The sequence below is a fragment of the Diachasmimorpha longicaudata genome, chromosome 12, assembly GCF_034640455.1.
Source record: "Diachasmimorpha longicaudata isolate KC_UGA_2023 chromosome 12, iyDiaLong2, whole genome shotgun sequence".
NCBI classification, from domain to species: Eukaryota; Metazoa; Arthropoda; class Insecta; order Hymenoptera; family Braconidae; genus Diachasmimorpha; species Diachasmimorpha longicaudata.
This window is the reverse complement of record NC_087236.1, coordinates 788011-808939: the sequence shown is the minus strand read 5'-3', so window position 1 is coordinate 808939 and position 20929 is coordinate 788011. Positions and strand designations below refer to the sequence as shown.

Below are 20929 nucleotides of genomic sequence, written 5' to 3'. Positions count from 1 at the left end.
CGAATAACTTAGGCGAAACCGACTTGATGTTCAAGGGTAGATGCGGTCGTTGAGAATCTGCATAAAGGTCTTGATGCAGGTCCTGATGAGGACAATACCGACTGGAAATTTAGCTCAGGTCTGCATCAAGATCGGATCAAGTCATGTATACTCAGGTACTGATCCGAGGACTGGATCAGAACTTGATCAGGCCTGTAACGCCTTCACTCGTTCCGGACCTGATGAATCGGATCTAATCTGAACGTGATCAATATGACCAAATGTGAATTTGATCAGGCCCAACTGATCAGAATTTGATGAGGAACTAGATAAGCGGAATTTGATCAGAAGTTAATCCCGTCAAAGAGATCCGGATTTGATCAAATGAACGCTCGGACTATGCTGCACGGTGGGTGTTGCGTCGCTACATGTTCATAGTAATGTTCATGTCACATTTTAAACATTTTTACATTATTGACACCTTTAGCTAGGCACAGATGAAATGGGCACGTTGGGGGGAAATTCGAAAAAGAGCCTTTTTTCTGAAACGGAATTTATTGAGTAGAAAAATTCTCCGTTTCTTTCTCTTTTCTCCGGACAACTCGTTGTAGCCCGAGCAAACGGTCAACACGTGTGCACCACCCGCCGTCCACGCACACCTAGGCGTTTCCTCCTCTTTTTTTTGTACATAGACATTTCGCCTCGGTACTCTGTCTAGCACATGACAATTGTAAGGACAATGCTCGATTTTCGCTCAAGTTGAACTGATCAGAATTTGATCTGAATACTCGCAAGCAGACGGACTTCAGTATAAGATCAGGCCCATCTGATCCGAACTTGATAAAGGTGGACTACAGCTGGACGGACCTCAGGTTCAGATCAAGCTCACCACATCGGAACCTGCAGAGTAATTCCGATGAGATGGAGTAAATCGAAAAAAAGATCAGTTTTTCATCAAGTCTCGCCTGATCAGTTCAACCTGGCCACCACCATATCAAGTTCTGATCAAGCCTCAGGCTTGCTTTACATACTTTCCACTCGGGATGTCTTACAAATCGCAGAGATCTGAGTGGGGTCATTTTTTATAGAGTATGGAGGGGATGATATGCGTCAATTTCATTGGGAGGACTTATGGAGATTTCTCTGAAACTATTTGCCGCAGGAGTAAATATATGCAATCGGTTTTTGCCAAATATTTAATAATGACGAATATTGTTGATAACTATGTGTACGATTGGAGACATCTTCCAGGATATACCCAGAAACAACGACAAATTTTAACTTTTAATTTATTTAAACAATTGTGCCAGTCAGAGTTGCTGAGTTGTTTTTTCACCATTCATTAATGAGAAATTAAGGAACAGTTGGAAATAGTATATTTCTAACTTAGCGAAATAAAATAAAGGATCCTCAGCCGCAAGTGCTATATTTCCAATGGATCCTTCGGCTGAGGGGCTTTCCTGTCACTTCTCGTGGTTACAATTTTATTTTTCCCCCTCGGCGACTGGTAAAGAGGAAAATCGCAGTTTGTGCCCGTCGGTTCGGTAAAACTTTTACCTCTCGCGATGGGACTAGAAGAAAAAATTATTGAATACTGGAGAGAAAACTAGATTTTGACTCGCGGGATTATATTTCACTGGTGTCGAAATATACTAATATGCTAGTATACATGTCAATGAATTCGATATTGTTCATAATGATGTAATATTCTCGGGTATTCTTGTCGAATTCGTCGAATGTTTTCAAAGAAAAAGGAAAAAATGAAATAGTAAAAATTGGGTTCCAAAACGTATCCAGAGCCAACGTAAAATTTCCTAAAAAGCTGAAGCCAATATTGGAAGTAGACAAATTCCACGTAAATTTTCCAATTTACAAGTCGAAACATAACTTTTCCCACAATTATTGAAAAATTTTATAAAACGAACCATAGAAATGGCGAAATTTACCAGTTTCCACAAAATTATGGAACGTTCACCATTTTTCATCGTCAAAACATAACATCCCGAATTCTCTATACGATTTTACGTTTTTGATAAAAAAAAAGTCTATTTCGCACTTCTTTTTATGATAAAGCTACCAAGTCACTGAAGGTCGAAAGTTCTTCCTCTAGATTTATTTAACTATTGCCAACAAACGATACCCCATTGTGGTTACAGGAATTGTTCCGTAATTCTCAATGAAAACTTGTCTTTGTTCGGGAATTGAAACAAAAATATCTGAAACATTTTCACCGATAATGCAAAATAGAATATTCAGATGCCTGTCACCATAAAATCGAAACGAAAGAACCCGAACTACTACAAAGGTAGTGAAAGACAAGGCCACAGTTAGAACACGAAATGGGCTGTCGAAAAATCTAAAAAAAATCAAAAGATCATTTATCTGCATTCCCAATTCCGAAAAAAATTACCAACGATTTTTAAGCTGATGAGTCATTCACTCATTTAACGTAAAATACCTGATATAAAACATCCCTAGGCTATGCTCCCTGCTTATATTTATTGAAAACCGCTCCAGTTGCTACAATTACTAAAGAGTCACAACTGTCTTCAGATATTCCATTTGATTGAACATATTAATAATAACTGTCTTCACTTCAACAATTAAGTTGACCGGGTGAATAGATTTGCTGAAATCATATTTAAGAATGTTCACAACGTATTCTGTGTCAATCCCTCAACTGACAATCACTCTAGTGATGTGCATCTTTACACTAGATAAATCGATCGTATCCATCGAATTTTTGTCTGTGCCGGATGCAAAAGTCGTCATCATAATAAAACAAAATGTCTGAGTGACATTATTCAGGCCCTAAAAAAGGTCTAAATAGAATGGAAAATTGTTATCTCCGAACTGGCATCTTGGTCTGAAGTTGAGACCAATGTTAATTTTATTAAAGTGTCTGGAGAAGACCTGTGCAATTCAGACTTTGGTTTTTACTGTGATCAGGATAATGCTGGCATCACGTAGAAAATACTGAATACTGGGTTATTCGAAGCATAATCTTATGCATACCCACCAAAACAATTAATTATTCATCTCTCTCAGAGTATCAACGGCCCGTAGTACAATGTATACAGAAATATAATGATTGATACAACAATATAAGCACGATGTATTTCGGTTTGTTTTTTTTTCCTAACGAGGAATAATTTCAATGGATTTTAATAAATCACCTCACTTTATAAACTGTTCATTGTAGTCTCGGCTTATTCATCCATTCTTAATTATTCTATACAACATTTTAGTCGATATTCAAGATAACAACAGCCAAACTCGGAATAAATTACATGGGAAAACATAATTTTTCTTTTTTTTACATTTTCATCCTTTTTTTTTTTCATTTTTTCTTACTTTGGCCCAGGTTTTTAAACGCATTCATACAAATGCCGCAATGTTAGTATACAATTATTGAGTTCCATTAGTTCCTTAAGAATTTGTCATTATAGTTATTATTATTTATTTATTTATTTAGTCATTTATTTTTTTGTGAGTTTTTTTGGATTTTTCGTTATTATGCAAAATACTCTTATGCATCTCAGGTAGTCTGTAAAAGATAACAATCACAAAAAAGCCATAGTATTATTATAATAATAGTTCTTTAATAGTATTTCTTTAGTTCCTTTTACCACTTGTTCCTCAGCGATTGTTTGCACAAAATGACAAAGAATACAGTTTGATGTTTCTTATTGTCCTCCGAATCTCTCTTCGCCGCATGGAAATATTATTCCATACGGAAAAACCAGATATATGAATAATATTTATCTTCTCGTTAGCACGAATTATCGTTTTTTTTTCTTCTGTATTTTATTTAAATTCTAAAATACACATCAATGTGACTTGCGCATTTGTTATGTCTTTTTTTTATATTTATTTTTGTTTAAATGCATTTTTTTTATGTTTCATCGCCGTGACGGCATATATTTGTTACAATGGAGATAATGAAAACTGATGAATTATTGTAGATGTATCAACTGTATTTTTTAATAATTTTTTTGTGAGTTTGTTACGTCACGAAAATACACAGTGACTTTTATTACATTTTAATTGTAACAGTTTGACTGTTCTTTGTTTTTTGTTTTTTAAAATTTTTTTTCATTCATCGAAAAGGTAAATCTCAAGGAAAATGTGCCTTCATTATGTCCTCATCTATTCTCCTGATTTATTCTGTTCAATTTCTGCTCTTTTTCATCATTACAAGTTTATATCGATATTTGTATAATTATTATCGCCTACAGTTTTCGCTTATAATTATTGAGAATGTAGGGATTCCCGGAACATACAGTAGCTTTGTTTCATGAAATTACATGTTTTATTTCGTCATTTTATTTCTGTTTTTACACTCTTTCGTACCTGGAAGTTTTTCTGTGATAGCCGATATGTATTTTTGAAATTCAACATGTACGTTTTGTTATCTTTTCATTAGCTTTTCATTAGTTCAAATTTTCTCAATCTGTCCACAATTTTTACCCCATTTTGTGGTTTTCTCTTCATTTCTCCAATACGTATCTTCGTAAATCCACTTTAAGAAAGGCCGTTTCGTGGAAGACACAGTAAAAAATGGTCTTGCAATAGAATAATTGTTAATTCAAACGAAAAAATAAAAGAAAAAACATATTTAATTTTTCTGTTTTTATACATTAAGAACAACACTATCTCTTTCGTAACATTATAAATACGATCATTCGGGTCATCTCTGAACAATATAACCATTTTTTTTATTTCATCATTTTTCAGATTAAGAAATATCTGACGTCCTTGGAACTTGCGATAGCAATATATCAATTGTCATCGATCCAAGTTTAAATAATTGCAAGAATTTTGCTCTCAGGGGTTTTTTAATAAATGGCTCGGCCACTACTATTGATTTTAATCATCGCAAAACAATGCCATTGATCCTAAAGTTTTTTCAATTTACGTATTAATTTAAAATAAGTCATTTTAAACACTTTTCTATTTGTTTATCATTTAATTTAATCAATTCAATTATTCTCCTCTTATTTTCCTTACTAAATCATGAGTACATCAACAATTAACAGCAAATAAAAACGCCGGCGTACGTATTTATATGTATTTATATTTTCATACTATTAACTAAAGTTAAAAGAGAATTCTCTCGGTTGACATGTTTTTTCTTTCAGAATTCCTTCTCAAAATCCAGAGGTAGAATATACGCAATATTCATTTTCGTCCATACAATTATAATGATTCGATATTTCATTTGTCATTCAAAGTCCATAAATATATGGTACAGTAATAAAATGCATCGATTTCCATGAACTCAGTTTTCAAGAAATTTTAAATGACCGGGCTGACGGTAAAAAGTTATAGAACTCATTTTATAGTTTTCCAATTGTCTCCTGTAGAACAAACGTCACGCAGAATTTTTTTCATTTCCTAGTTGTGAAATATGAGCAGATCCCTGTCAAATTAGCACGCCCACAAAGTCGAATTTCACCTCTATTTATTACTCAAGAGATGATGATCAGTATAGAATATAATAATTCAAACGTGGAAATTACCGATCCCTCTCCCTTTCTCCCCATCTCGCAGGAAAGGATTTATAAGGACTACCTTTAGGCAGAGGATATCCAATCTTGAACGATGGGCACAAGCTTGGATGAACCTAGGGTACCGAACAGTGGAATTCCTAGCTTGAATCAAGCTTCATCTTAGAGAATTGCCATGGCTCAACCAATCTTGGTGATACAATGCCATTGCAAGCTTGTATAGCAAGGTTGTTCCAATCATGGTCCAGGTTTGGTGTTACGAGCTTGAATTTCTCGGCTTTAACCAACACATCATGTCTAGGTAATTCCTAGCTTGAACTGACTTTGATTCTAGGGAATCGCCGTGGTTCAAACAACCTTGGCGACACAATGTCATTGCAAGCTTCTATAACAAGGTAGTTCCAAGGTTTGGTATTGCGAGCTTGACCTCCGTGACTTCAACTAAGCTTAGTCTAATAGTCCATTTGTAGGTAATTTCAAGCTTAGGAATTCCTAGTTTAAAGCAACCTTGATCTCATGGAAATATCATAGTCCAACCAAGCTTGGTAATCCTAGATAAATCCAATCCCTGAAAATTCAAACTGCAAATGCTTGTAAAACGATGGTGCAATTTTGAATCTAAATCCCATTCGAAGGCCAATAATATTAATGAAGTGAGAATGTAATTGAAAAAATAAGTTTCGCCAAAAATGTGTTTCCTCATCTACTCATCTACATCTTCCATTTGATCATTCTTCATCAGCTTATAACCGTTGCTATTGTGAATTTTTTTTTATTAGTCCCGTCTAGTTTATCACACCCGGAAACTCGGTTCCCGACTACCGGAAACATGAGTACGATAGTATTCTACGATTGGGAACTCCTTTTTCCCTTTTCTCAATTATTTAGGAATTCTCCAACATGTGAATAAAACCTGAATGTCATTCTGTACGAAAAATATCGCAGATGACCTGTAAACTATGAGACTTCCTTTTTAATAAAAAAAAATAGACTTCACGTGAAATTAATGTGTGCTTAATCCTTACTCGCCTGACAATTGGGTCGTTCGCGGTAGTGCCAAAATTTAAATGAATAATAAAATAGTAGAGCAAGAAAGGTGTGAGAACAAATCGGTATTACTTGATAAGATCTTACATGATATGGTTTTCCCAATCATTTCCTTACTACGATTTCATTCATTACTCTATACTACAATTAATGCCCACAATTAACCGAATAAAAATTTGTAACTAGTGAAAGTGTCAGTAAATTTTTGTGTTCGATATGGTTTTAGGCCGTCCTATTCAGCGCTCGAATGTCTATATGATCGCTGTCAAGAAAAAATAATTGTGCCTTTGAGTCGTGGGGAAATTTGAGTTAAAGGAAAATTCGAAAGAGTCGAGGTATCGAGGAAACTTTTTTTTTGTCAAGGATTGTATATTTATATGGTACTAACAACTTGTCCCATGGGACGTGAAGTTTTGGTTCTTACTAGCGCTACCGCGGCCGCTAGAGTTGATGTCATCATCGACTGTCAAATGATCAATTATTATTACTATTACTATGACATAATCCATTATTTTCTGTGGATTCCGCCAAGTTTCATCAGCAACCGGTTAAAGCTGGCGGCAGTTAGTCCGATGTAGGACTATTACAGGAGTATAGGGCTGACCTTTCACATTTCTTTCATCAACTGTCGGGCCAAATTAAAGATATTAATAAAATAATTGTCTGCTGCGAACTGAAGATGAATATACGCCAATTCAATTTTTGGTGAATAGTTCACATAAAAATGGCTTTTCTCATTCCTCGTTTCTTCATTCGAGGTTGATATTTAGTTAAATGAAAGACAATTTACATTTCCGACGCTTTTGTGTTCGTTTCTGTGGTTTTTTTAATGTTTATTGGAGCTTTCTATAGAAGTTGTGTCAAAATTTAAAGAAAAAACGAGCCCTTTATTTTTTAAAATATTTGATGAATTCACCTTTTTAAAAAAACCCTTAAGGCAAAAATCCTCAGCATCGACTACTTTGGTCCGCTAATTTGACATTGATTTGCTCACATTAAAAAATCTGGCTCAAGTGTTTGAAATTCCTTTTCGATGCATATCTTGAACTTGGATTAAATTATCACGATTATTTTTCCATCAACGTAATGTACAATATATCACAGTTACCATTTGATTTTACATGACCTAGCAGTCCCTAAAAGTGATGATTCGACATAATGTACACGTACAGTCCAAAAACATGGAAAAAAACTGAACCCTTCAATGAGCGACGTACTATAAATGTAGAAATTAATTTCATAGTGGAAATAATAAATGGACAATTTATTATCGTAAAGATTTCAGTCATTAACGGCTGTGACAAATGACAAACTTACAGTCATTAAATACATAAAATCGTTGATTTCCCATTACTATTCTGATGTTTTTATTTGCAAATTCACACTAATAGTTCATATAGACTGCACGGTAGTGTAAAAGTGAATAGTAATTGCGAAAAATTTTAAAGCTCAATTCTTAAATAAAAAATCACCGAAAAGTATCTTCAAAGTTCAGTATATTTCAGACATAGTGATGCCCGTATAATATAATGTCATATTGGCATTAGTTCCGTCAGCTCCTAAAAAGGATATTGCGTATGCCCCTGTTATTGCATAACTACCTCAATTTCATCGAATTAATCGCCCTCTCCATTCTCCATAAATAAAAACTATAAAAAATTGTACTATTCATTAAATATTATTAAACCTCATAAAACCCAAAAACAAGAATAAAAAACATTTGTTTTGTCGACTATTGAGCAAGCAAAATATCTTGCAGCCGAACGGTATTGTCTAAACATTGTTTGAGCCGTTTTATGCATTTATTTAGTTACTTATTTTATTTATTTATCATTCATCTTCTTTACCGCGAACGGATCAAGAGGGTAATGCGTCGTACTCAACGGACGGCGAATCAATCCCGATATTATAATTATCCTCTTTGAATAGAAAAAAATTCCCCTTTTGTCACCAATTTGATAGTCATCAAATAATTTTTGCCCTTTTCCTTCCTTCCTTCCTTCCTTCCTTGAAATCAACAGTTCAATTCCCATAATTTCACTGGAAATTCAGAGTCACTCCGGGCATTCGTCAATAACTCAACGTTACAAATTTTATTTGCTTCTTCCATTAGACTCATTTTCATTTTCATTTTCATCGTATTAAAATGGAAATAAATAAAAATATTTCAATTATTCTGCATCGTTGTAACCGTAATTCTTAAGCAATAAGTCACGTGAAACAGATAAAAATAACAGGAATAATAAGAGTGTAGGTTATGTCGAGTCTGCTGGCAATACCGCAGTATTTGATCTCCATCTCTTCAGGATGGTAATTGAGGCATTTTGGGGGTCGTCTGCGGTAGAGGCTTTCTCTTCTTGCTGTGCAGGCGTTTGAATCGGTTAGTGCCTCGATGGGTTCGATACTCAATTGTTTGCTGCCGCAAGGACAAAGAGTATCCACGACCAGAAGGATGAGATTCGTGTGAACGATTTTTTGGACGCTAAAAGGTCTGCAAAACGTCAAAAATACAAACAATTAATATACAGAGTAAGACCGATATGAGTTGAGATACCATTACACGCAGTTTATAGAAAAATCAGATCATTGCATATACTATTAACTTGAGTGGGGTGACTCGTAATGAGGGTGAGAATACACATCAACAATAGATCACTTCTGGCCAACCTGAAAACTATTGTAGTATCGGGAAAAATTATGGGAGAATCCTCAGTGTAAGAGTGATAATCTGTCGAATATGATAGACATATGTTCTCCGTATTTTATTAAGCTAGTCTAGGGCTATAAGATTATATTGTAGTCGTAGCATAGGTACTATTTGTGGAGAAACCCTTCAAATAGACATGGATTGGTACAGGGATGCAAGTCTGTATGATAGAAGTACCTGAAGGGTCATATTTTGTGTTTATGAGGTCCGCAGATGTGACAGACGGAAATATTTGCTGCCAGCGAGATCCAGGGATGCTAGGACCACGTGACGCGATTAAGGCCCAGTCCAGGGTTGAGAAGAGAGACAGGGTCAGAGTCGGTTTTGAGCATCGATAGAGACTAGACGCGTGGTTAGACAGTTCGGACGTAGACGTTTTGTTTTGTGTACTTAAGAGTGTGCTTAAGTGTCTTAAGTGTATTAAAAATAGTGAACACAGTATTAATATCAATTGTAGCTTTTTTTCATAAAAAATAAACTGTCCTTATCTTTTTAAAGAGTAACCCTACACTATTTTTGAAAAATCTCACCCCAACAGGTTTCTCACTTGTGGAAAGCAAGGCCTCATACACCCAAAGAAGTTGTGGATAAAAATTAAACCTCTAGAGGACGAAACGTGGGAGGAAATATCAATTAACCACTTTCTACTTGAAGTTTTCCGAAAAATTTGACTTAAGAGACTAATTTTTGTAATAAAACAAACTTCGTCGCTCCTTTCGCCACCTGGAGGTCTAATTTTTGCTTAAAATATCATTCCGAGTAGGAACATTTGAGAATAATATATTGCCTATGAAGGGTGGAAAGTCATGTTTTCTTCCCTGAAGTGTACATATTTTTTCCAAGACTCTTATGAAGAAGTTGATATTTTACTGTCGCAAACTGAATACTTTTTACCCTAATTCCAGTACAAGGGTGAGCCTTTGTAATACTAGTGTAATTAAAGGTGTTTTCATAAACTTCGTTTGTGCAATTGAAGTGATAGTTATTGCGTGACTCATTGAATTATTATTTGTTTTAAACCCAAATCAAATAATCAACTATGTTGCGTGATGACACACGCAGTTAATATTTTTTTTATTATAATTAATAATTGTAGAAAGTAGCCATCTCTTCATCCCACACACGTCTCCACATATCATTCATTCCTTTCAATTTCCTGTTCATTTATTGCTTGTCACATGTCGGGGAAAAACATAATAATTTCTTCGAAACAGTTGGAAAACCTCAATTAACAGAAATTCCCCGAACTTTCCCAAATACTCGAAAATTACGTTTTTCTTCATAAACATCGCCCTAATCCACAAATTTCTCTTAATCCCTTCCAGATGTAGCCCTCAGTCCAGGCAGGCCGAACCTCTCTGAGTCCTTCGACTGACCCTAATAAAGACCTAGGTTTTCCGAGTCCCAAAGACCAATAGAAATCACCTCATCTTCTTCCGTCGAATTTGCACCCTCCTCTTCAAGTTTTCGACCAACGACTTTTTTACTCTCATCGATAGTTCCTTTAACCTACTCCCTCTATCCCTTCCATCTTTGCAAGTCTTTCTCAACAAAAATCTTACAATGAATTCGGTCTTAATCTAAACTTAAAGGTGTAAACATCAAAACAAAAATCCCAGTGGATCCGGAATTAAAATAAACTGTAACTTGTTAAATATTAATTCATGTGTGTGTGTGTGTGTGTGTCAATAGTTATTAACGTTTTCGGTGGTTATTGATACTTCCTCGTCTCGTTAATCCCTCCCTCCAGTATCGTTAACTCATAAGTGATACGAAGAACCTATTTGGCGTATCACGTTTCCTCCAAAATAATTTTGAATAATCAAACTAGCCAAATTTACAACTTGGCTAGAATCAAATCAAGATTGTCGTTGTGGGGCGAAACAGTGGTTATGAAGTGAGTTATTTAATAGTTAGTTATGTACCTCTCACAACCTGTGACATGACAATTAGTCAGTTTGCCCTTTAAGGGATTACTCTGGCCACTGGTGTTGAGCCTTTCAGGCTGGAGAATGTATAAATCAGTTTTCTTCTCACACGTGCGCAGTTTGTTGAGCACATATGGAGGTGACGTGCTGTGAGCTGGGGATGCAGTAGGCGCAGATGCTGGATTCTGCAGGATCTTACCGCTCTCTGCGGAGGGACGATCTTCTGACAGTTTCGGAGGATAAATCTCGTCGAGAGTTTCCTCCTCGTCTCTGATCTCGGCATCATCTGCAGGAGACATAATCGATTTGTGTAAATCTAGGGACATTCGAAATTAGTAGTCATTGGAAATTATTAGAAAATTACATAATTTAAAAGTAACCGACTAGAATAGTATAAGAAATAAATATCTCCCACTGTGAGAAATCCTGCCAGTCGGCAGGACCTCACTCATACACACTTGCGAACCGCTCACCGTGGGTCACCGATCAAAACAATCAGTAGTTGTCACGAGCCTAATTGGCATACCTTTTGTTTCGGGGTGCCACTTCCTGGACAGCTCGCTATTATCCTGCATATGATAATAGCCCTACCAAGGTCACGCGACATCGGAATTCGGACCAAATCCAATGTACTGGCTAATCGCCCGCTCATTCGTTTTCCGGGATTCACAGTGAACAGTACGCTTATCTTGGTGCCACTAGACCTCGCGGTTACAACGTTCTAGATTTTTCGATCAGCTCTTTGGTTGCTCGCGTTCATTGGTACCGCTCATTTCTTTGTTAATTCACTTTTCGAACCGCTCATCATTAACTGTGTATTGTGACGTGATGGTTCATCGTAAAATAAAGTGACTTTTTTTTATTGGTCATAATCCACGTGGTCATTGCGATATTTTTTCCGTACCCGCTCATCCTCCGTGTGCATTCTGCCCGTCAGCCTCATATTCCAACCCATCCAGGTTCCTCATTAAACACCCACTATTTATTTATATGACACGATCTTTATTCCAATTTAGAACATATGTCATTTTAGGAAAAGCCTCGATATGAAACTAACTGGGTTGAATAACTCATTTGGTTGTCTCGGGAGACTTCCAGTATCCTGGCTCTCGGTTCGTCCAGGGTGAGAAGTCTAACCCCAAGACAAGGCCCTTTTGTCTGTTGGTATGTTTAGGTCATAAACGGCCCAAGTGTTTCGATATTTCCCGGTGACGCTTACAATGGATCACTTGTTCGAACCAATGTCGAAATATTCCCCACAATAGTTGGGGAGCGCAGTGAGTTCTGAGTTATATAATGATACGGAAATCTCCAGGATCGATAATTTCGTACTTAAATTGTCCAGCACGTATTGCGAAAAACTAATCGACATTCCGAAAGATGATATTAAATTTTCGTTACTGAGGCCCGCTAGACGTCTCTTACGCGACTGGTTTGAAGATGATAGATTGAAGATAATAAGACCGAACTCCAGAGTGATATATTGCAGCTCCTAAGAGGATAGGTGCTTCCTTACTCCCCGCTAAACGCGATCTACCGGCTCTCTAACGGATGTTGTGGTAACTTCGCAGTGATGTGACAACTGGATGATAGCAACACAACTAATAATATCAAATGGATGAAATAAAGTAAAAATGACAATGAATCACATTAGTCCTGAAACTCCAGAGGACGTGCTTTCTTTTGATATGTTCAGTGGAGAGCAGCAATTGACCGATTCGATTGCGTCAGCTCATGTTAATTCTCTGTAATACCAGAACATCTCAGGGACTAACCCTGACCTCAACGAAAACGCTTTTCCTTTTCAGCTTTTTTAAATTTGGGGTAAAAAATCTGATAAAAGTCGAATTCATTCTTTATATGAACACGACTAGTTCTGAAAAATGTCAACGGCTTCTAAAATCTTAAGTTGTTATTGTAATTAATAAACTAAGTTCAGAGTGAATAATAAACTAGAAAACTGAATTGATATAAAATTGGTGTTTGGGTTCATTTATTTAATTTAAAATTTCCCGCACTTGTAAAGCAGAATGGTTTAGCATTTCTGGGCAACGGATCCGCCACTGGGAATACCCGAGAACCAAATTGGAACGTATCAATGGACGAGATTTTTCATGGTTTTCCTCTACCCCTGTGCGAATGCAGTACAGTTGGGGAAAAAATCGCTCCCATCAGCGTAGGAAAAGGCACAAAATGTAAAGATCCGTGAAGGTTCACATGTGGAAGGAAAGGGAACTTAACAGTAATCTTAATGAGCAATTTAAGGGGGGAGCCTGCTTTAGAGGCTTCAAAAAATCGATTTTTTTTTTGCGTAAATCATTTCCTAACCTATTCAAGAATGTCTCCAAAATTTCAGAACAAAATTCGGATTATTTCCGGAAATACAGGCGAAATAGTGAGCAAGCCTTGAGCAGGTATACGAGCATCACGAAAACTTTGACACGCGATTTCTCGGATTTCCATTTTTATGATTTTTTCAAATTGCTGGGCAAGATAGGAAAAAAAGTAAACGCCCTATCGAAACGAATCAATATGCGGTGAATTTGGAATTAAATTCTCTTCAAGGTGAACCTAACATATCTTAAGAAAGTTAACATTAATCCGGTGTTTAAACGATTTAAAGTAAATTTTTTTTTCTAAAAATGCATTTTTTTTCAATCTGCAAAAAATTGTTGACTTTTTCACTTTTTGTTGAATTTTCTTGGTTCACCTAGGAATTACACTATTGAAAATTAAAAATTTCTTTTGTTTTTTTGTTTCACATGAAAATTGCGACCTGCATCTTGCCTGGCACACAGAAATTGCACACTCGTGGCGCCTCAGTAAATTTCTTCAAACATGAAGAATATCTAATGTATAATAATAAAAAAATTTGAGAAGACTCTTCAAATATATAAGAATAAATTCTAAGAGTTTCATTTCAATCAGACATTTCTTTCCTTTCCAAAAAAATCCTTGAAAATATAGATTTTTTGAAGCCTCTAAAGCAGGCTCCCCCCTTAAAGGACCCCTCTTAGATAGTCTTGCCTTCTTTTCACTTCTGCCAAGATTGACCTCCAGACCCTCCAAAGAAAGCCGATAGGCCCCGTTTCTTCGTTATTGTAACTAAACTAAGACATTTTCACAGACGCTTTCACATAATCAAACTTTCTCCTCTCATTTCGGCCTATCTCACCACACTACATTCCTTCAAAACCAAAATTACTTAAACACAAGCGATGTGAGGATCGATCAATCAGATATCAATAGTTCAATTGACGATGGGAAAATTCTCTTTAATGATCACTTCATTTGAAAGTTTTATTGCAAAGTTATTGTTACTTCAAATTTATCAAGCATGCTTACCACGTTGTTCATCTCCAGACCATCCAAATGTAGGAGTTATTGGTGCGTATAGGTCCAGCCTAAGGAACGAGGTCCAAAGTAACCCAAGGCCGGTGCTTATCGTTTTGAGGATCGATTGTGAGAAACTTCTAGGTGCTGCTGATAAATAGGCCTCTTGGGGTGAGCAGACGCCTTGATAATCCACCACAGTGACTTTGCTGATGGGAAATTAAAAGGGTTAATGCGTAAATTTGGCGAAAAGACATAGTACAAATATAGTATTGTTTATCTATTATGAGGTGACAGTATATCAATCTAATAACTTCGCTCATCGCACGGAGAAATGTCTCCTAAATTAATTAGATATTTTTGTCAAGCCTCCCTCCCTAGAAACGAAGGTGAAGCGGAGTTTTAAGCTCGGAAAATTTAAGACAATCGTTCCTAGGCAATTAAGCTATCAGCAAATATTCGTCAATTTTCAAGCACTAGCGATATTACAACTGAATTGTTTGTCGCTCATATTTTGGCCCAACAGAATGCAGCTGTCAAGGATATTAAACCACTTTATCCTCTTATATCTGTTTTGCCATCTAGTTTCACATGGTATTTTCAAAATTGTCTATTGAATCCCTAATTTTTGCTGAATACAACAATTTCTTCTAATGAACATCCTCTGTGTCCATTTTAATTTCAAAATTGCCGCCAAAAGATATAATAGTGTTTACCAAAGTTTACCACTCAAGTTTTAGCTGATCAGTAGCTCTCCTCCCAGTTGGTCATGATTCCGGAAACCCCCTGATCGAAGAACCAAAGCGATATCGGGTTACTGTGGTTAAACCTGGTTCGCTCAATTGCAGCATCTGCAAATGGATAGTCCGGTCTGGACTATCCATTTTTTCAGTAATTTTTCTTGCAAAAATCATATGGAGAATTATCCTGTTCCCCTTCCCCTGTTCAACGATCGCGGTATCCTTCGAGGGGTGTTACGCACCTCGTACGTATTTATATAAATAACGAAACAGAAGTTCTATAAACGACAGATGAATTCGTTGGTGTCGTAAACTTCTCAATTGGCTCCGCGAGCCCAACCCATATGGCTCCAGTTGGAACACACCTTTCCCTTAATTAAAAACCACCCGAAAAACTTCGCAGCTATCGATTGCCGTGATCGCGAAGGGTAACTGATCATTGGGACATCAGACAATTTATGGAACTCATATGGCTTAGATTTGCATCAGGAAAAGTGCGGACTAATCAACCACCTTGACTGGCACCAATGAAAGGGCTGCCACTACGCATCTCCCACCATCATCAATCGCACACGAATATCTATTTATAAGGAAATTTTCTCTAAACGAGTCTAAAAGAGAGAAAGGGGAAGATCCTAAACACCACGTCATAAATTGGCGCGGTTCTCTCATTATAGAAAGGGGCTTGTGCCGCAAAAAAGCAGTTCAACAATAATCACCGAAAAGACAAGTTCAACAATCATCAGCAGAAGGAACCGTCCTAATATACCGATGTCTACAAATGACACCCCCTCGTCCCTCCCAGTAAAGTGGACCTTGCCTTTGTATCGAGCCGTAAAATCATCTGAAATCCCCCACCGAACCTCCAAAGATCTTCAACGCATCTTCAGAATCACCACCATCCTCGCCGGGGAAGCGGAATCACCAAGATATCGCGCTGATTTTCATCCGCCCCGCTGTAACCAATAGCCTAGAAGAACCAGCTTCACCTCAGTCAGAACGAGATCATCAGTTTCCCGTTTGAGCATTTTTCCCCAATCAGTGTAAGTCTTAATTACAATAACCTCTATACATCTGTCTTTCTTGTCTTCTTGTTTTCTCTCCGACGGTTTTTCCCCTGGGTCTTCGCGAAATGGCGTCATTTTTAATCAATAATAAACTGTTTGATCTAGCCTAAATTTGGGTCTCTGTTTTCACTTTTCTACGCGGTTCGTTATCGGCGTATTTCAATACCTTATCCCGCTCATCACGATCCCAACTAGAGAAACGTAAAAAATCGTTTTCCACTGTTACGTAGTGGCACCCTGTCGCGAGTAGTGACGGTCAGGTAAGGGTTTGGAGATAGATATCTCGTTTCTTCCGCTCTCTTATTAGACTCATTGGTACACAACAGGGGACCTCATCGCGTCCTTCAGTCTCCGAACCGCGAAGGGAGAAAATCAGAATCCAATCTTCAGGGCTGCCACGGGCACGTCGTTCATTGGCATCACACTGCCTACCCCTGGCATATTAGTCATACAAATACTATTTGTGCCACAAAGATTTAGAGCTCCTCTGACGTAAAACGAAATACACCAGCATTACGCACAATTATATGTATATATAATAGTTGGTCATAGATGGATATGTATTAATTTTAATTTGCGATTATTTGTCCCGTAATCAACTGTACCTGTGATAAGTCGTGATGATAGAAAAAAATGATGGCTTATCCTATGAAATAATTGACCTACTTAATTACTAAATTGATTAATTTACTAAAACGTTGAGAGAGTTGTCTTCATTTCATAAGTGAATTAAAGTTACCGGTAAATTTTATCTTGTACAAGTGAATCCATGATGGTCCCGTCAATCTCTCCAAAGAATTTGCCTGTGTGTTCATGGCGTTCACTTATTATAATGAATCCACTATTATCCAAAATATAGCAATCAAGCTCTTCAGAGGCGCAATTCTTCTTACAATTTGAACACTGCAAATTAGAGAAAGACAATAATCATATTATCGCAGTAAAATATGAATATTATTTTTAATAGGAATTTATTGTTTTTTAATAATACCGTGGAAGTAATATTCATGAAATGCGTCGCCAGAGACGAATGCTGGAATTGAAGGCCGACCACAGCCGCTGGTGCTTTGTGCCCGTTTCTCATCTCGACATAAACCGCATGCGTTGCTGTTACCAGTGGCTCCGAAAGCTCAGCTAATTCAACACAAATTAGTGTTTGATGAAAACAATAAACCATGGTGTACTGTTGAAGAAAAGTTTAAGAGCTCCATTTTTTCATAATTACGAAAATAAAATGACAGTATGTCGTTTTCGAAAAGAATCCATATACAAAACCGTTGATATAGAAAGACTTGACCAGTTCGCCAGAAAAATGTATTCCAATTTCATTAACCATTCTGTTGGATTCACACTGATATTATAAAAATATTTAATACAAAATATTTTTTTATTTTTAACGAAAGTTGCTACAAGATCAAGGTCAGTAACTGTCGCTTTGATTAACTGAATTCGATGAAATTTCATGTCACATTTATCGAATGAGTTCATTGGTTTTGCTTGAACGACGTGACGTGAAAAAAAATTAGGGCTTTCTCGAAATTTTTAATTTGATAGTTTAACAAAATTAACCTAATATTGATAGAAATTTAAACGAAAACCTTGCCATTGAAGAAACCTTTCTATTCAATTTTTTCATAACTGAAATTAAACAAAGAAGATTCCAACTTATTCAGGTTGTCACGTAGTGGCATCAGTAGAAGAATATCATAAACCTCAATTATAATTTGAATGATGGCAATCCTACTCTTCCTGCTAACAGGGAATTACTTTAGAAATCTGGGATTCCCAAAAATAAATTCCAAAAATGTTCTTTGCCTTAATTTTACTGGGACTAGGACCTCCAAAACAAGCGAGGTTTGTTGATATTCTGTTCTAAAACCGTTCATTTTTCATCCTAATAATTCGTCTATTCGAATCATGATCATAAAAACGGTAATCAGTTTGTAGTTTGCAGGCTTTCTTCATACAATTTGCTAAAAATTATAACAATGTGTAAAAATCAAAAAATTTTACCTGCATTGGATGGCACACTAAAGACGAAACTCATTGGTTCAATGGCGTGTTGCTCAGCAGCTCTTTTGTACCAAGAAGTGTCCATAGCTCTTTTGTTCATTTCAGCGAAATGTCTGTTTAACCAGAAAGAAAAATTTCTTTATCTTGCATTCGTATGGTACGATTAAAGCTCAAGTATTATACAAAGTTCATTTGAGACAGCACACGAAGAGAAAAATCTGGCAATTTTTACAGTGTGATTCCGGTAAACATTACTGTACTGCCTTATAATCTCGTCTCATGCAACATTTCCCATGATGAAGTTCTACGTCGGCAATAATCGGCTGTATTCGGCGCTCATCATTAACCAATCACAATGAATTACCGTACAATTACTATGTGGCACAATAAAAATTGAAGGATGGCCCAATAAAATGACCTGGCCTATATAAGAATTTTTCAAAAATTTCTATCAATTTGTCATTTAACCTCAATAAAAAATGATAGACTTTGAAATTTTATGACGCCACATATAATTAATTACAAAATTTATGGTACTCATAAGAATTTTTATGTATGAATCCAACACATTTCAATATTCTAACATGTTGCACCTAAATTCTAGAACCCGGCGTAGTAATTTTTCACAGACTTTTCTCTCCGTGTATGGCTGGATAACTTTTGATGGAAGCAAGGAACAACAAAATTATTAGTACGCAGTTGAACAGTTTAAACAGGGAAACTTGTTACTGATGAAATCTAGATTACTAAGTTATGTTTTGATGCTGCCAGCATGAAGTCTTTTTTCTTAAATAGCAACTATGCTCTTGACCTCGTGAATGTTACGCCTCCCACAAGACAAATTCCCCTTGCCCTTCAGACGCAGAAAAAACTAGCGGTAAAATATAATTTCCAAGATTTTTAAACTCATAAATTATGATTTTCAGAACATAAATCCCGATTTATGAAACCCTAAATTACGAGATTAAAAACGTAAATCACAATTTTTAAAATGTCAATGACGACCTTGAACTCATAACTTACGATTTCAAAAACGGAAATGATGATATTGAAGACGTAAACTATCATTTCAAAAAGCGTAAGATACGTTTCTTTGGGACGTATTTTATGTTTTCAAAATGATAATTTACATATTTAAAAATCACATAAATTATAGGTTAAATTCTGTATCTGACGATCAGTTAGTTATGTGTAAACCATTTTTTGTAATGGCAACATCGATTGGAAATCGAATTTCGAAAATGGAAATACCTTTATTTAGTCGATCTAGCCCATTCTGCTGTAAATATCATAAATATCATAGCACTCTAGTCACCTCGTAAAGAGTCACTGCACGAAATATTTAATGATACATCCATTGACAGTAGGGCACTGTTAAGAAATGTAATTTTGAATAGTTTCTGGTTTGTACCGATAGAAAAATGGTGGCGATGGTGAAAGAAAAGAAACGTGTTTCACCGTTTGGAAATCAAAGATATTTTGTTTCTTTCTCTATTAATGAATAATTACGGGCATTGAAATAAATGAAGAGTTGATTATTTGAAAATATTACCAGGCACGATTCCAGTCGAAATAAAAAATTGTGAAGCCAGGTCCATAAGCCTACACAATGTTTTTCACGTGATTTTGCACATAATAATGGAGTCAAGGGTAGCTAAAAATTCTAAAAAAAAGGGTTTTCCTTTTATATTCCATCGACAGTTCACGATAAATCGATGATGTCATCGTAATATATAGTATAGTCGGATTCGTCGTGTCCAAAATATTGTTATCATTCCCGAAAAATGATTATTTTTTAGCAAAATGAAGATCGAAGATACGAGAATTTTGATGTCATCAGCGTCAGGTTTTTCGCTTCGAACCACACAACTTTTGTATTGTACTATATTGTCCCTTATTTCCGTCAAATTTATCCAGTTATACTTTTGCAAATGAGACATCCTATCTATACTAAAAACTCTTATACAAAAGGATTTCAACTTAATATTATTGTAACAAGTGTCATTATAAATCATTCAATTTACAAATGAACACTTTGAATGACAAAAAAATTCAGACACGTCACAACGTCTGAATAAAACGAAAATGCATTTGAATTTCAGATGAACGATACCAGAACTATTCATTATGTATGCAATTCATGTAATCAGTTAAATACCTAGACCTCTTGCTTGATTATTTGATAATGGAATAGATAGGAACATTTTCAATGACATGGGCTAGACCATGGGATAAACCAGAGGGTAAATCATACTGATTATTTTTCCCACCCAAATTTCAGCCAATAAAATTGCACCATTTGTTGATATTTTGTATAGCCTACCTCGAATATCAGCGATTATTTTTCCCACCCAAATTTCAGCCAATAGAATTGCACCATTTGTTGATATTTTGTATAGACTACCTCGAATATCAGCGATTATTTTTCCCATCCAAATCTTGGCCAATAGGATTGCACCATTCGACGTTATTTTGTATAGTCAACACGGTATTTCAGCGGATATTCTTGAAAATTACACTGGAAATTTTGCATGTTGATATATATAAAAAAAAACAAATGTTGAAGTAACCCTCAATTGTATCTGACAGATTAAATGGCAATTCG

At 36.0% G+C, this 20929-nt stretch overlaps 1 protein-coding gene across 5 annotated transcripts in view; it reads right to left on the bottom strand.

Moving 5' to 3' along the window:
• Positions 1–2459: 2459 nt before the first annotated feature.
• LOC135168005 (voltage-dependent calcium channel subunit alpha-2/delta-3) overlaps positions 2460–20929 on the bottom strand; it is an 84744-nt gene continuing 66274 nt past the window's right edge. For 4 of the 5 annotated variants that reach the window (XM_064131816.1, XM_064131817.1, XM_064131819.1 and 1 more), the window contains 6 exons: positions 18325–18437; positions 17303–17445; positions 17051–17214; positions 14517–14713; positions 11169–11487; positions 2460–9027 (listed from right to left, as the gene is read on the bottom strand). In XM_064131816.1, the coding sequence (XP_063987886.1) occupies positions 8748–9027; positions 11169–11487; positions 14517–14713; positions 17051–17214; positions 17303–17445; positions 18325–18437 (1216 nt within the window). In that variant the 3' untranslated portion in view covers positions 2460–8747. The remainder of the gene's footprint in view (positions 9028–11168; positions 11488–14516; positions 14714–17050; positions 17215–17302; positions 17446–18324; positions 18438–20929) is intronic. The other variant, XM_064131818.1, reaches the window with a different exon arrangement.